General features: G+C 41.9%; 2 protein-coding genes across 2 annotated transcripts; both read left to right on the forward strand.

The window, feature by feature from the left end:
- Window positions 1-1,205: 1,205 nt before the first annotated feature.
- LOC139647837 (butyrophilin subfamily 3 member A2-like) lies at window positions 1,206-9,809 on the forward strand. The gene is made up of 5 exons (XM_071523816.1): window positions 1,206-1,290; window positions 2,671-3,012; window positions 4,876-5,154; window positions 5,241-5,360; window positions 8,039-9,809. Exons 2-5 carry the CDS (start codon window positions 2,772-2,774, stop codon window positions 8,683-8,685), a joined length of 1,287 nt encoding a protein of 428 aa, XP_071379917.1. The 5' UTR covers window positions 1,206-1,290; window positions 2,671-2,771; the 3' UTR covers window positions 8,686-9,809.
- On the forward strand, window positions 8,815-11,738 carry LOC139647833 (uncharacterized). The gene is made up of 4 exons (XM_071523813.1): window positions 8,815-8,962; window positions 9,135-9,619; window positions 9,799-10,447; window positions 11,533-11,738. The coding sequence occupies exons 1-4, from the start codon at window positions 8,815-8,817 to the stop codon at window positions 11,736-11,738; spliced, it is 1,488 nt and encodes a 495-aa protein (XP_071379914.1).
- Window positions 11,739-13,034: the final 1,296 nt, after the last annotated feature.

A 13,034-nucleotide genomic window follows, 5' to 3' on the forward strand; every position in this document is an offset into this window, starting at 1 on the left:
AAGTGAAAGTAGGCTACACTTGTGAAAAAAAGTAATACAGTGAAGGGTTAGGGGTTAGGGTTAGACACTTCAGACACAGTGAAGGGCATAGGCTACATACAAAAGAGGAACGTTTTTATTATTGATATTTTTCAATATTGTAAAAGTGTAAGTTTGGAAACAGGTCACCTAAGTCACGTTTGGATTCACACTCCAAACTCCATAAATAATGTTTGTCCACAAGGCAGAGATAACTTAAGTAGGCTACATGGTGTATTATAAAAAAACAACAAAAAAAACAACAACAACAACTGTACTAGTGACCCTTGGTTGGAGTCGACTCCAACCCTTGGTGTCGACTCCAACCAAGACCAAATTTAACAAAAGAATAAACTATATTTTCTCACTTTATTTTTGGTGAACTGAATAGTCCAGTCACTTTCTTTTGTGTCTATACACATTGCCTCACCTGGGCTCAGTAATACAGGCTGCTCACAAACACAAGAGGAAGAGGTAAGGAGCTGATTTCAACAGAGACAGACAGCTTAGAGGAATTTTCATCTGACATCTGATGTGTGCAATGATTATAGAAGAATATCATTCTGAATATGTCCATATAGTGCTTCAATTATGAAGGTTACAAGAGTGTAATAATATGTAACTTTTTATCCCTGAAAATACACAAAATATATATTAAATTATTTTACCCTGTATGTGAAGCGTCTTTGAGTACCTAGAAAAGCGCTATACAAGACTAATGTATTATTATTATATTTGTACTACATCCTGTATCCATATTTGCATCAATACCTTGGTGATTATACTGTATGTTCTGTGTAATTACCACAGTAAAAATCTAATTTTTAATTCCTTTATTGACTCAAAAAAGTTTTGCCTCACCAAGATAGCGGCCCATTTGGACCCCAAAGTTAATCTTTATTCATTTGAATGTGCAAGGATTGTGTGACAATAATATGACAATAATATGAGGACAATTTGAAACCTAAGCCTGTATTGTTTGGTCTTAACCTCTAACCATCATATGGCTGACTTTGAGTAATTATACTGGCTTAAGTTTCTTCTTATTATTATTTTTTATAGCCCTGCTCAGTAGTGAAAATATGGAAATATTTTGTCTTCATATGCTCTTCCTGGGAATTAACATTTCACAGCTGGTTTATTTCAATTTTCAGAACTCCAGGATGCTTCAGCTGAAGGACGGACTCTCTCTTAAATCTCAGCTCAGAGTCTTCAGTGCCTTGGTTTTCCATCACACTGCTGTCTGTCTTCTTCTAACACACTCTTGTGGAGGTAATTTACACACAAAACATCACTAACACCTTGGTGTGTGTTTAAAGGTAAACGGCCATGATTAGGCTTCACATCTAGCCTACTATGATTAGAAAAAATAACAGTGACAACTTTCTCTAAGACAAGCTGGTCATGCACGTAGATCACCCATGTTTTTCTTGCTTTTAGGCTTTATAGGGCAGCATGACAGGGTAATTTTGTACTTTGCTTATTACAGCACAACTAAATGCAAACTAACGAACGAGCCATTCAATGAATGCTCTGAATGCTGTGAACCCACCAGAAACTCTCTGTACAATATTACTGGCTGCTTCTTTTTATTTCCAATGTTAAAGGCACACTGTTTTGTACTGTACTGTACTGAAAGTTAGCATGGTTTCAGTGACCAAATCACCAAACGTTAGGAGTTTGGTGCACAAAAATTTCTCTGAGGCAGAGGTGTTCTGGAAGCAGAAATATTGTTTAAGATCATTCTTGATGGGCAGAGCCAAAGAATCACAGTTTTTCGGAATTCAAATCACTTATTTTTTCATTCATTCATGACTATAGCATTCATGATATTGGAAGATCAGCAGGCTAGTGCAAGTTATCGAACTGGCAAACCTGAATGGCAAAGACAGAACTCTGGTCAAAATATACATAAACTATAAATGGAAATGCCTTCATTTCAGTCATGCATGACCATGGCATTCATGATGTTGAAGGTCAGCAGCTAGCTAACTAGATTACCTAGCCACCTTTAGGCTAGAATGGCTTGGTTTGAATGGTTTGAACTTGGAAGGTCAGATAGCCTAACTAGCTAACCTAGATAACTTGGTATGGCTAAATTATATTTATCCTACGGCGCGCCATGTGGCCGGGGGCAGAAAGTGTCAGATCACTCACTCACTCATGGACGGTTTGCACGAAGCCTGCATTTCATCAAACGGCCTCTAGAGGGCGCGCCGTGGGTCTGCACAGGATCTGTGCTTGTGTCAGTTAGCAGCAGAGCACTAGGCTTCATAATACAGTATTAGCTTCCTCCTCTCTTACCTCTTGTGTTTTTCACTGAGCTTCAGTCTGTGGTTCTTTGGCTCCACCCACTGAGGTTTAACTCAACTCAACCAACCTGAGAAATGTTTGTAGAACTAAAAACTAAAACTCCAGTCTGTAACATTTAAACTTTTAGCAAAAGAACATCACACTTCAAACAGGTTTTCAGTAGCACAGCAAATGCAGTAGCCATGATCAGCACTTCACTTTTCATTCCCATTAAATAGAAGTAGAAAAAGAAACCAGCATTGAAATGAGAAGTTCATGATCAACACACACAGCCTTATAGAGGTGAACCAGTAGTCAGTTTTCACAACAGGAATAAAATACAAACCCATTTCTTCCCAGGTCAGCCTCAGGTGATTGGTCCACCTCAGCCAATAGTGGCAATAATTGGTAATAACGTCATTTTGCCATGCCACCTGGAACCTGCCACGGATGCCGCTACCATGACACTCGAGTGGGCGAGACCTGACCTGAACCTTGGATTTGTCCATGTGCGGCGTTATGGTCAGGAACTTCAGCTCAGTAAACACCCGTCCTATGTGGGAAGAACATCACTGTTCATCGACAAACTGAAGCACGGAGACATTTCACTGAAACTCTCTAAAGTGAAACTCTCTGATGAGGGAAAATACAGATGCTTCCTTCCCTCACTGGATAGAGAATCTATTGTTGAACTTGTTGTTGGTAAGTGGGCATATGTTCATTGAGCGTGTTATTTTAAAGACCCTATAGACAACTGTTTTGCTTTAACTTATCATTATGAAGTAAATGTTGATTGCACAGTGTAATGGCTATATAATAATGACACCATCTGCCTTTGGTTCCCTATAAGCCTCGCTTTCACTATGCAATTCTGTCTGCCACCGGGTACGATCTCCTGGGAGAATGAAGGCTCAATTTATGGCACAAAGGAAGTGCGTCATCCATTGCGCAACCAAAAGAGGAATAGAATAGGTTTTCCCCGGTAGCTATCAGTAGGAAAACACACAACCTGCCTACTTAGTACCGGATGTTTTACTCTGGCTTTATCATAGCACTGAGATCGGGGTTTCTAGTTCAAATTGGGATTCTTACGGTTGTTTCTTGCTTTGGACAGTAGCCAGGCTGCTAGCGGTAGTGTTAGCCATGTTGCTAACGCTACCGCTAGCAGCCAGAAAACAAACCAGGAGCTACAAGAAAGCCAGGACCAGCCAGAAACAAACGTCTATGTTTGTTTCTGGAACAAAAGAATCAAATATCTAACTATGTTTGTTTCTGGCTGCTAGCGTTAGCATTAGCTAGCATAGCAACGTTAGCCATGTTGCTAACGCTACCTACGCTAGCTAACGCTAACGCTAGCAGCCAGAAACAAACAAATGATCCATTGTCCGTTCAATAATCTAAACAAAGAACACGTTTTCTTGCAGTGGTCTTTCTAAAATGAGCAGTGGTGAAAGTTACTATATTGTGTTATCATCAAGGAGTTGATAAGCAGACAGATGGTTTGTTCTATTGCACAGAGCTAGGCTCTAATGGAAAGCGATCCAGTTGTCTTTGTGACAGCGGTGCAAACAACAATACTACTTGGAAATGCAAGGGGGGACAACGGGGGGAAAGTTGAAAAGTTGTCTGTATCCACTTTAACCTTTATTCATCCAATACAGGGTTTTCCTAAGAACAGCCTTGCTACATTCATACAGTTACAGCCATTCACACTGGAAGATGACCAGTACCACCACAGAATTCTACTGTTGTTGGAGGATATATTTTGACAAACAGTTTGGACTCATTGTTAGCAGCAAGAGGCAACAGAGCTCGCTGCTTCAACCGACAGCTGACTCTGGAGACAATATTGTCTGTGGGTCCAAGTACTACAGGGATGAAGAGACAAAATATATATAGGTCCAAAATTGCCAAACATATCATCATTGCAGAGGAACAACATGAACAAAGTCAGTGATGTCAATCTCTCTGCACTGTGACATCTCTATGACTGTGATCGATACACTGTCCAGAGACAAAATAACTGATAAATGACAGGACCCTGAGACAAAAAGATCTGGGATGGTACATCTTGAACTAATGACCCTGAGATGGTAGATGTCGTGTATGGTTGTCTGTCCCTAAGGCCTAACCAAAGTGAACAAACACGTCATAATGCATGTCAGCATGTTCAACTACATGCATACATAATAATAACAATATATTTTGTGACATGTTAGTAATTTTTAAGTATATCTCAGGCTATTAATATTGTCCAAATTTATACTGCATTCTGGTAAATCTGAGATATTTGTTTACACAGCTTTTACTGGGGACAGACTTTATTTACACCAACACACAACACTCCCCAGTCGTTATCGGAAGTTTTATGGTATGCAGGGTTTGCACTGTTTTCTGTCTGCAGATTTCAAGATTAGATCTGCAAGTGTGCATCATTAGATAGTCACATTATCAGGTGATTTATCTCTCCACATAACTGATTTGGTGACTGTATACAGTGCCAAGTATCATTATTCAATTTCAATTGAAGCCATTGTTTGAAATATGTCTCCTCTTACTCATTAGGTGCTGTCTCCTCTCCTGTCGTTGGGATTACCAAAAACAGCAGTGAAGTGGTTTTAGGGTGTGAATCTAAAGGCTGGTACCCAGAGCCTGAGGTGTTTTGGCTGGACGGTGAGGGAAACATCCTCTCTGCTGGACCTACAGAGACAGCCAGAGGTCCTGATGGCCTCTATACTGTCAGCAGCAGAGTGACTGTGGAGAAGACCGACACCAACAGGTTCACCTGTAGAGTTCAACAGCAGAACATCAACCAGACCAGGGAGACACACATTCATGTTCCAGGTAAAAATGTTTTCTAAATTCACGATTAAACAGCTGAGGTCTAGTTTTAGATAAATGCCACACTGTTCTGTGTTTTATCATTTCAGATCATTTCTTCGTGGTCGCATTTCCTGCTGCTGTTTATATCACCATTGTCTTGGCTGTTGTCTTCATGTGTATTGTTGCAGTTGTCTTTGTTGTGTGGAGATGGAGACGAAACAAAATCAGTAAGTGACAAATTCATTCTCCTCCTCCTTTCTTAATGTCAACTTAATACCACAGCTCTTTGATGGTTATAATGATATGAAGGGTTTCATTATAAAATATAAATAAAAAATGAATCCAATGTTCATTGTTAATCACGTTAATTGTGTGATTGCTGAGTCAGCAGCAATCACAGGTATAATATTCTCGCTCTTTATTTTTATTATTCCGTATGTTTTTTGCCGAGTTTCAACTCCATACTTTCACCTAGAGACTCCGTTCAAACTTTAAAATGTTCAGCTTCATTTCTCACTGATCTGACTTTTATTTTTTAAGATATTCTACTTTTTTAATAATGGGAGTCTATGGGCGGAATGTTCAAAACATGCCCTCTTTGAACTCTAACTACGCTTTCATACTTTCATAAGCTAGAAACTCCATTCAAACTTTAAACGTGTCACCACTTTTAGTACTTTATCAGTTTAATTCAGCTTTTTGATATCTTTCGTACTTTTGAGTAATTGCAGTACTTTTTTCAACCTTTATAATGGGAGCCTATGGAGCCAGCCTAGAGTGCGTAATGTCATAACTCACTCTAGCAGACTGTACAGACTGTAGAGGCTGTGATTTTCATTAAATATTAAATTTGCTTAAACTGTCATGACTCCCACAACTTTCACACTACATCCACATATTGCATATCAAACTGTTCAGCTACGTCCTGTGCCACTCACAATGAAAATATCTAAGTCATAGCTTTTATACTTTTTGAGTTAGGGGTGTTTGTTCAACACTAGTGCAAAACTGTGTTTTACAGTAGGCTACTTTTTTCTCCTCTGAACAGCCTTGTCTTCTACATATTTTTAAACTGTCACTATTCCCACAATTTTCACACTACAGACATATATTTTACATCAAACTCTTTGGCTATTTCTTCTGTCACTCACAATGTAAATATCTAAGTGATAGCACTTGTAGTTTTTTTAGTTAGGGATGTTTGTTCAACACTACTTCTTTACAGTAATTTTGCCTACTTTAAACAGCTTTTTCTTTTTACACTTGCAGTATTTAAACTGTAGTACTTCCCACAATTTTCACACTACATATATATCAAACTCTTCACATACTTCTTATCTCTCTCACAATGTAAATAACTAAGTGATGGGATTTGTAGTTTTTGAGGTATGGATGTTTGTTCGGCACCAGTGCTATACAGTGTGTGTCTATTTTGAACAGGTTTTTGCTTTTAAACTTAAATCACTTCCACAACTTTAACATTACATACATATGTTATATGTTAAACTATTCAGCTACTTCTGCTCTCACTCGCAATGTAAATATATAAGCAATATGATGTATAGTTTTTGAGTTATTAACATTTGTTTGACACTAGGGCTCCACTCTGTCACACTACTTTCTGTTCCACTGCTGCTGTCTTACACATGCAGCTCTTCTCCACTTCTCCTTTTTCCAGTCTTCTCCATTTTAACATGTCTTTTACATATTTTCATACTTGTCACTTCCTTACTCTCTGTTTTATTCTACTCAAAATATACCTTATACTCAACATAAATCCCTATACCTTCAAGCTTTTACACATAAGCCTTCCTAAATGTTTCTTCCTGCTGATCGGCTGCTTACACTGGCTCCACTACCTCTCTCTCTCTCTCTCTGTCTCTCTTCTCTCTTTTTCTCTCTCACGTTGTTGGGAGGCTTTATACTTCTAATACTTCTACTTCTACTTCTACTACTACTACAGCTACTTCTGCTACTACAGCTACGACTACTACTACAGCTACTACTACTACAGCTTACTACTACTAAATATTCTAAATATATACTAAAGATTAATTATCTTTCTCTCTCTCTCTTTCTCTGTCTCTCACGTTGTTGGGAGGCTGTATACTTCTAATACTTCTTCTGCTACTACAGCTACTTTTACAGCTACTACTATAGCTACTACTACTTCAAATACTTCTGTCTGTCTGTCTGTCTCTCTCTCTCTCTCTAACTTACATATTTTCTTACACTTTTCTTCTCACTATTGTTACATTTTAATACATTTCTAACATTATTACTTGTCACTTCCTTACTTTCAGTTTTTTCAACTCAAAATACACCTACTCTTCATACTATTTATAATCTTGCCACCTCCCAGCTTTTACAAATAAGCCTTCCTCATATTTTAGTACATTTCTAACGTTATTACTTATCACTCGGACACTCATTACAGCTCCTTCACAGAAGTGTTTTAAACTGTCACATTTCCCACAGTTTTAACATTACATGCACATATTATACCTTGTTTCAGCCGCTTCAGTCAAGAGATGATCCACAGTCAGTCATGTTCAGAAACACGCAGACACACATGGACACACCCACTTACACACCCACAGTTTGCACCCTCAGCAATCACACGCATTTTCTCCAGAAAATGCACCTTTCTAGTTCAAATGTTGTTATAAGTTTATAGTGTAGAGAAAACAATTAGTAGGTATTGCATGTTGCATTTTACTCTTATGCCATCAGACAATTTGTCAGAAACAGTGTTCCTTTTTTCAAATAGTTTATGCCTCATTTTGGAATGAAATATTTCATATGCAACTTCACACACCTTTTCTCTACTAAAGGCAACACTGGATAAATACAACAGGTTTGAACATCAACTTCAACACTGTTTCCTGCTTCTATATGCACACAGAGACCAAGAAGAACCATGAGGATGAAACTGAACAGAGACGAGAGAAGAAGACCAGATCTATAAACAATGACACAGAAATTGAACTTGAGTTTCTGATGGAAGGAGAAAGAGACAGAACACAGCTCATGGCAGAAAAAAAGGCAAAGATAGATATGAAAAAGAAAAACTTACAGAAGAAAGAGAACAAATGGAAACACACAAAAGGGTTGGATCCTAGACGGATGGAACAGAAGAAAGAACTGTTGAACCAGAGACAGCAACTCAAATTGCTACTGAAGGAGGCAGAGAGGCAGATGGATGAGAATGAGAGGAAGCTTCAGTCTGTCAGTAGAGAAGTAACAGAGAGGGAGAGAGAGGAGACAGGCCTCAAAATACAGCAAGAAGCAGCAGAGAGAGAAAACCAAGAGCTCAGACAGGAGACCGAGCTTCAGGCAGAGCAACAGCAGAAAGTGAAACCTCTGGAAGTCCAGGAGGAAATCAGAAAGCAGGAACAAAGTCAGAATACAAGGGGAGCAGGTGGGGAGCAGGTGGCAAGTCAAAAAGCAAACGTTGAGCAGGGGGAACATCATGAGGCAGCTGGGGAGCAGGACAAAAATCAGGAGGCAACCGGAAAACAGGGGGAAAGTAACGAGGCAACTGGGGAATAGAGGGAAAGTCAGGGCCCCACTGGGAACAAGGGCAAAAGTCAGGAGGCAACTGGGAAACAAGGGCAAAGTCAGCAGGAAACCGAGGAGCAGGGGAAAGGTCAGGAGGCAACCATTAAGCAGGGTGAAAGTATGGAGGCAACCGGGGAGCAGGATGGAACTCAGGAGAAAACCATGAAGCAGGAGGAAAATCAGGAGGCACCTGGGAAACCAGGAGAAAGTCAAAGCACCACTGGGAACAAGGGCAAAAGTCAGGAGGTAACTGGGAAACAGGAGGAAAGTAGGAGGCAACTGGGCAGCAGGGGAAAAGTCAGGAAGCAACCGTGGAGCAGGGGAAAGGTCAGGAGGCAACCGGGGAGAAGGGGGAAAGTCAGGAGGCAACCGGGGAGAATGGGGAAAGTCAGGAGGCAACCGATAAGCAGTGTGAAAGTAAGGAAGCACACGTGGAGTAGGACAGAACTCAGGAAGCAACAGGGAAACCGGGGGAAAGTCAGGGGGCAACTGGAAAATGGGGGAAAGTCAGGAGGCAACCGGGAAGAAGGATGAAAGTAAGGAAGCGATCAGGAAGCAGGGGGAAAGTAAGGGAGCTACCGGTACACAGGGTGAAAGTAAGGAGGCAACCGGGGAGCTGCGTGGAACTCAGGAGGCAACCAGGAAGCAGGGGGAAAGTCAGGAGGCAACTGATAAACAGGATGAAAGTAAGGAGGCAAACGGGAAGCAGGGTGAAAGTCACGAGGAAACCATGCAGCAGGGGAAAAGTCAGGAAGGAGCTGGGAAACAGGGGGAAGGTCAGGAGGCAAGCGGGAAGCTGGGGGAAAATCAAGAGACAACCAGTAAGCAGGCTGAAAGTAAGGAAGCAACCAGGGAGCAGGGGAAAAGCAGGAGGCAACCGGGGAGAAGGGCGAATGTCAGGAGGAAACTGGGAAGCAGGGTGAAAGTAATGTAGCAACTGGGGAGCAGGGGGAAAAGCAGGAGGAAACTGGGAACCCGGGGGAAAGTCATGTGGCCACAGAGAAGCAGGAGGAAAGTCAGGAGACAACTGGGAAATTGGGGGGTGTCAGGTAGCAACAGGGGACATAAAGTCAGGGGGCAAATGGGAAACCGGGGGAAAATCAGGAGGCAACGGCAAAGCAGGGGGAAAGTAAGGAGGAAACCGTGGAGCAGGGGGAAAGTAATGTAGCTACCGGTACACAGGGTGAAAGTAAGGAGGCAACTGGAGAGCAGGGCGGAACTCAGGAAGCAACCAAGAAGCAGGAGGAAAATCAGGTGGCAACCGGGAAGGAGGGTGAAAGTAATGAAGAAACCAGGGAGCAGGAGGAAGGTCAGGAGGCAACTGGGAAAACGGGGGGAAGCCAGGTGGCAACTATGAAGCAGGGTGAATGTCAGGCGGCAACCAGTAAGCAGGGTGAAAGTAATGTAACAACCGGTACACCGGGTGAAAGTAAGGAGGCAACCGGGGAGCAGGGTGGAACTCAGGAGGCAACCAGTGAGCAGGAGGAAAATCAGGTGTCAACTGGGAAGCAGGGTGAAAGTCAGGAGGCAACTGGTAAACAGGGTGAAAGTAAGGAGGAAACCGGGAAGTATGGGGAAGGTCAGGAGGGAACTGGGAAGGAGAGGGCAGAAGCAACCATGGAGCAGGGGAAAGGTCAGGGGGCAGCCGGGGAGAAGGGCGAATGTCAAGAGGCAACCTGGAAGCACGGGGAACGTCAGGAGGTAACTGGGACACCGGCGGAAAGTCTGGAGGCAATTAGGAAACTGGAGGAAAGTCAGGAGGCAGTTGCTGAAGGTTACATGTGGTACAAACAATGACAAGTTTACTAGTTTACTAGATTTTTCCCTCGTTTCATCAATTCCACCATTAAGAGAACATTTGGGAAGGAGTGAGGGCCACTTTTAAACAGCGAGGGAGGAGTCAAGCTAGTTTAAACAAGACTAGGTCAAAACCTAGTATATGGCTGGACCGTGTATGAGTGTGCCACGTGCCACGGCCGACCAATGGTGTAACTAACTCCGCTGTTGACAGGGGTTAAAGTGGGATTTGGCAGGTGGGGGAACCCCTGAAAAAAATAGTAATTTAAAACAAATTTCCTGCATTTCTACACCACCTAACCTCTTGGATTAAGTCAAGAAACAGCAACCCTGTATAATGTTAACCAAAAATGTAAAGATTATGTTATATTACTAGATTTCAGCATTGAGGTGCTTACATTCATGATCTTGCATAGGCATACTAACCTAAAAAACCTATTATTGGGAATCATGAGAAAGTTTCAGAGGGACAGACACAGAACATCCCCGTAACCATAGCAACTCACTCTCACTCCTACCTGGTGCGCACGGCGCGAGAGGAGAGGGAGAGACGCAGAAGAGCTGCTGACTGAGATTACTCTGAGCAGCATGCATGGGAATAAATTACAATATAATAATTATATAATAATAATATAATATATATAATAATATAATATAATAATTTGTGTATATTTCTCACTATTCAGATGGTCTGAATAACTCTCTGCTGCACGGTGCTGCTCTGTCTCGTCTGTCCTGCTGTCAGTTTCCTTTTTTCACGTCACAACATCATCAGTTATGAATTTGTTTTTCACTGCGTGAGAAAATAGACTAGAGCGTGTGAAAAATGTCAATTGCATGAGTCTCACGGTCAATGCGTGAGAGTTGGCAGCCCTGTGAACTCGCTTGTCATTATTATGTATGAAACTGCCAATCAGATTTATTTACTTATTAAACGAAGGTGCCGGAACGCCGTTCCGGATCGTTCCGGCCCACTTTAACCCCTGGCTGTAGACTGCTAATACAGAATAATAGTCCATACATCCATACTGATCGTTCCAGCGCGTCCCGTCTCTCTCTCCACCGCTGTCGTCTCTCCGCGCCCACGGCCGGACACCTCGCCGGACACCGGGGGCGCATCGTCGTCGGGACCCCGGCCGAAATCTCAGCCGGATCATCGGAAACAAATCGGCAGCCAGCTAGTGGCACTGGCCGGAACCGTGGCCCCGGGAAACTTCGGGAACGTCGGCAATAAGCCCTCGGCGTGATGAAACCTCCATGCTTGTTTGTGTCTCTCTCAGAACAGAGGGGCTTCAGGTGGACTGAGCTCGCGCATATGCATCGACATAAACGGTGACATGATATAATTGTATATATTCTACTTTAGCTTCAGCTTACATGCATGATATTGGTGCTAACTGTGTGGGAGAAACGGGCTCCTGATCTCAGCAGAGAAACTAGACGGCGGAGAAAACGAAACTTAAATTTCTGGCTCTGTGATCCTATGTGCCACGGCCGACCAATGGTGTAACTTGATCACTCAGTCAGTCACTCAGTCAGTCACTCAGTCAGTCACTCAGTCAGTCAGTCACTCAGTCAGTCAGTCACTCATTCACTCAGTCAGTCAGTCACTCAGTCAGTCAGTCAGTCACTCACTCAGTCAGTCAGTCACTCAGTCACTCAGTCACTCACTCACTCAGTCACTCAGTCACTCAGTCAGTCACTCAGTCAGTCAGTCACTCAGTCAGTCAGACAGACATTCGCGTTTGTAGGGCTGGCCCTGCTGTTGCGGTCCAGCCAAAAATGTTGTAAATGACTTCATGGCCAGGGAGGAGCTTCGTTCAAGAACAGGATTTCACAGAGGCAAAAACAACAGCATAGCTGGCCTGTGTGTGTGGATATTGGTTTATATCATTATGTCTCAATGAAATCTCCACATAGGTCTCATTGCAGGTTTAGCCTTTGCATTATTTCTGGGTGAGACTTCACATAAAGCTCTCCTGCTCTTTATCTCATATGTATAATGTGACATCGGATTACCTAACATTATTGTGTGTGTGTGTGTGTGTGTTAATTTTATTACATTTTTTTTTTTTAACATACTTATTTTTATTTTTTGGTTTATTTTTGCATTTTTTTCTATCATGCTGGATTGTATTGCTTATTCCTTTGTGAGAATTACTTAATAAAGTTTTGGTGTGTGAATAAATGAACCATATAGTGGGAAAACTGTAAATAGATTCATGAATAAACCGTCATCATGATGCTTGTCCTGAAATCTTTTCTTCAGACCGATTTAACCCAGTAAATATACTGCATATACCAACGTCTTTTCCCTGACAGGGTGGAAAGGCCTTTAGACCATGGGATATTTAGACCATGAACTCTCCATTGATACTACAGTTTTTCTCAGTCGCTTTGGTACATTTCTCGAATCATCCTCGACATTTGCAAAACAGTAAGTGCATTTCTCAAAACAATTCGTACAAATAGCAAAACACCATGGATTACCTGCAAAAGCCAGTCTCTTGCTCAAAATCCTTAGTTCATCTCTCAAAAGTAAA

The sequence above is a fragment of the Centroberyx affinis genome, unplaced genomic scaffold (assembly GCF_046629955.1).
Source record: "Centroberyx affinis isolate AG114_WGS23_722 - 3 ecotype Tasmania unplaced genomic scaffold, CSIRO-AGI_Caff_v1 ptg001123l_1, whole genome shotgun sequence".
Taxonomy (NCBI): domain Eukaryota; kingdom Metazoa; phylum Chordata; class Actinopteri; order Beryciformes; family Berycidae; genus Centroberyx; species Centroberyx affinis.

Coding starts and splice junctions, on each gene's coding strand:
- LOC139647837 (XM_071523816.1), top strand. CDS start 2,772: ATGACACTCGAGTGGGCGAGACCTGACCTGAACCTTGGATTTGTCCAT. Junction 3,013..4,875: donor TATTGTTGAACTTGTTGTTG/GTAAGTGGGCAT, acceptor CTTACTCATTAG/GTGCTGTCTCCTCTCCTGTC. Junction 5,155..5,240: donor GACACACATTCATGTTCCAG/GTAAAAATGTTT, acceptor TTATCATTTCAG/ATCATTTCTTCGTGGTCGCA.
- LOC139647833 (XM_071523813.1), top strand. CDS start 8,815: ATGGAGGCAACCGGGGAGCAGGATGGAACTCAGGAGAAAACCATGAAG. Junction 8,963..9,134: donor AACTGGGAAACAGGAGGAAA/GTAGGAGGCAAC, acceptor CACGTGGAGTAG/GACAGAACTCAGGAAGCAAC. Junction 10,448..11,532: donor AATTAGGAAACTGGAGGAAA/GTCAGGAGGCAG, acceptor TGATCGTTCCAG/CGCGTCCCGTCTCTCTCTCC.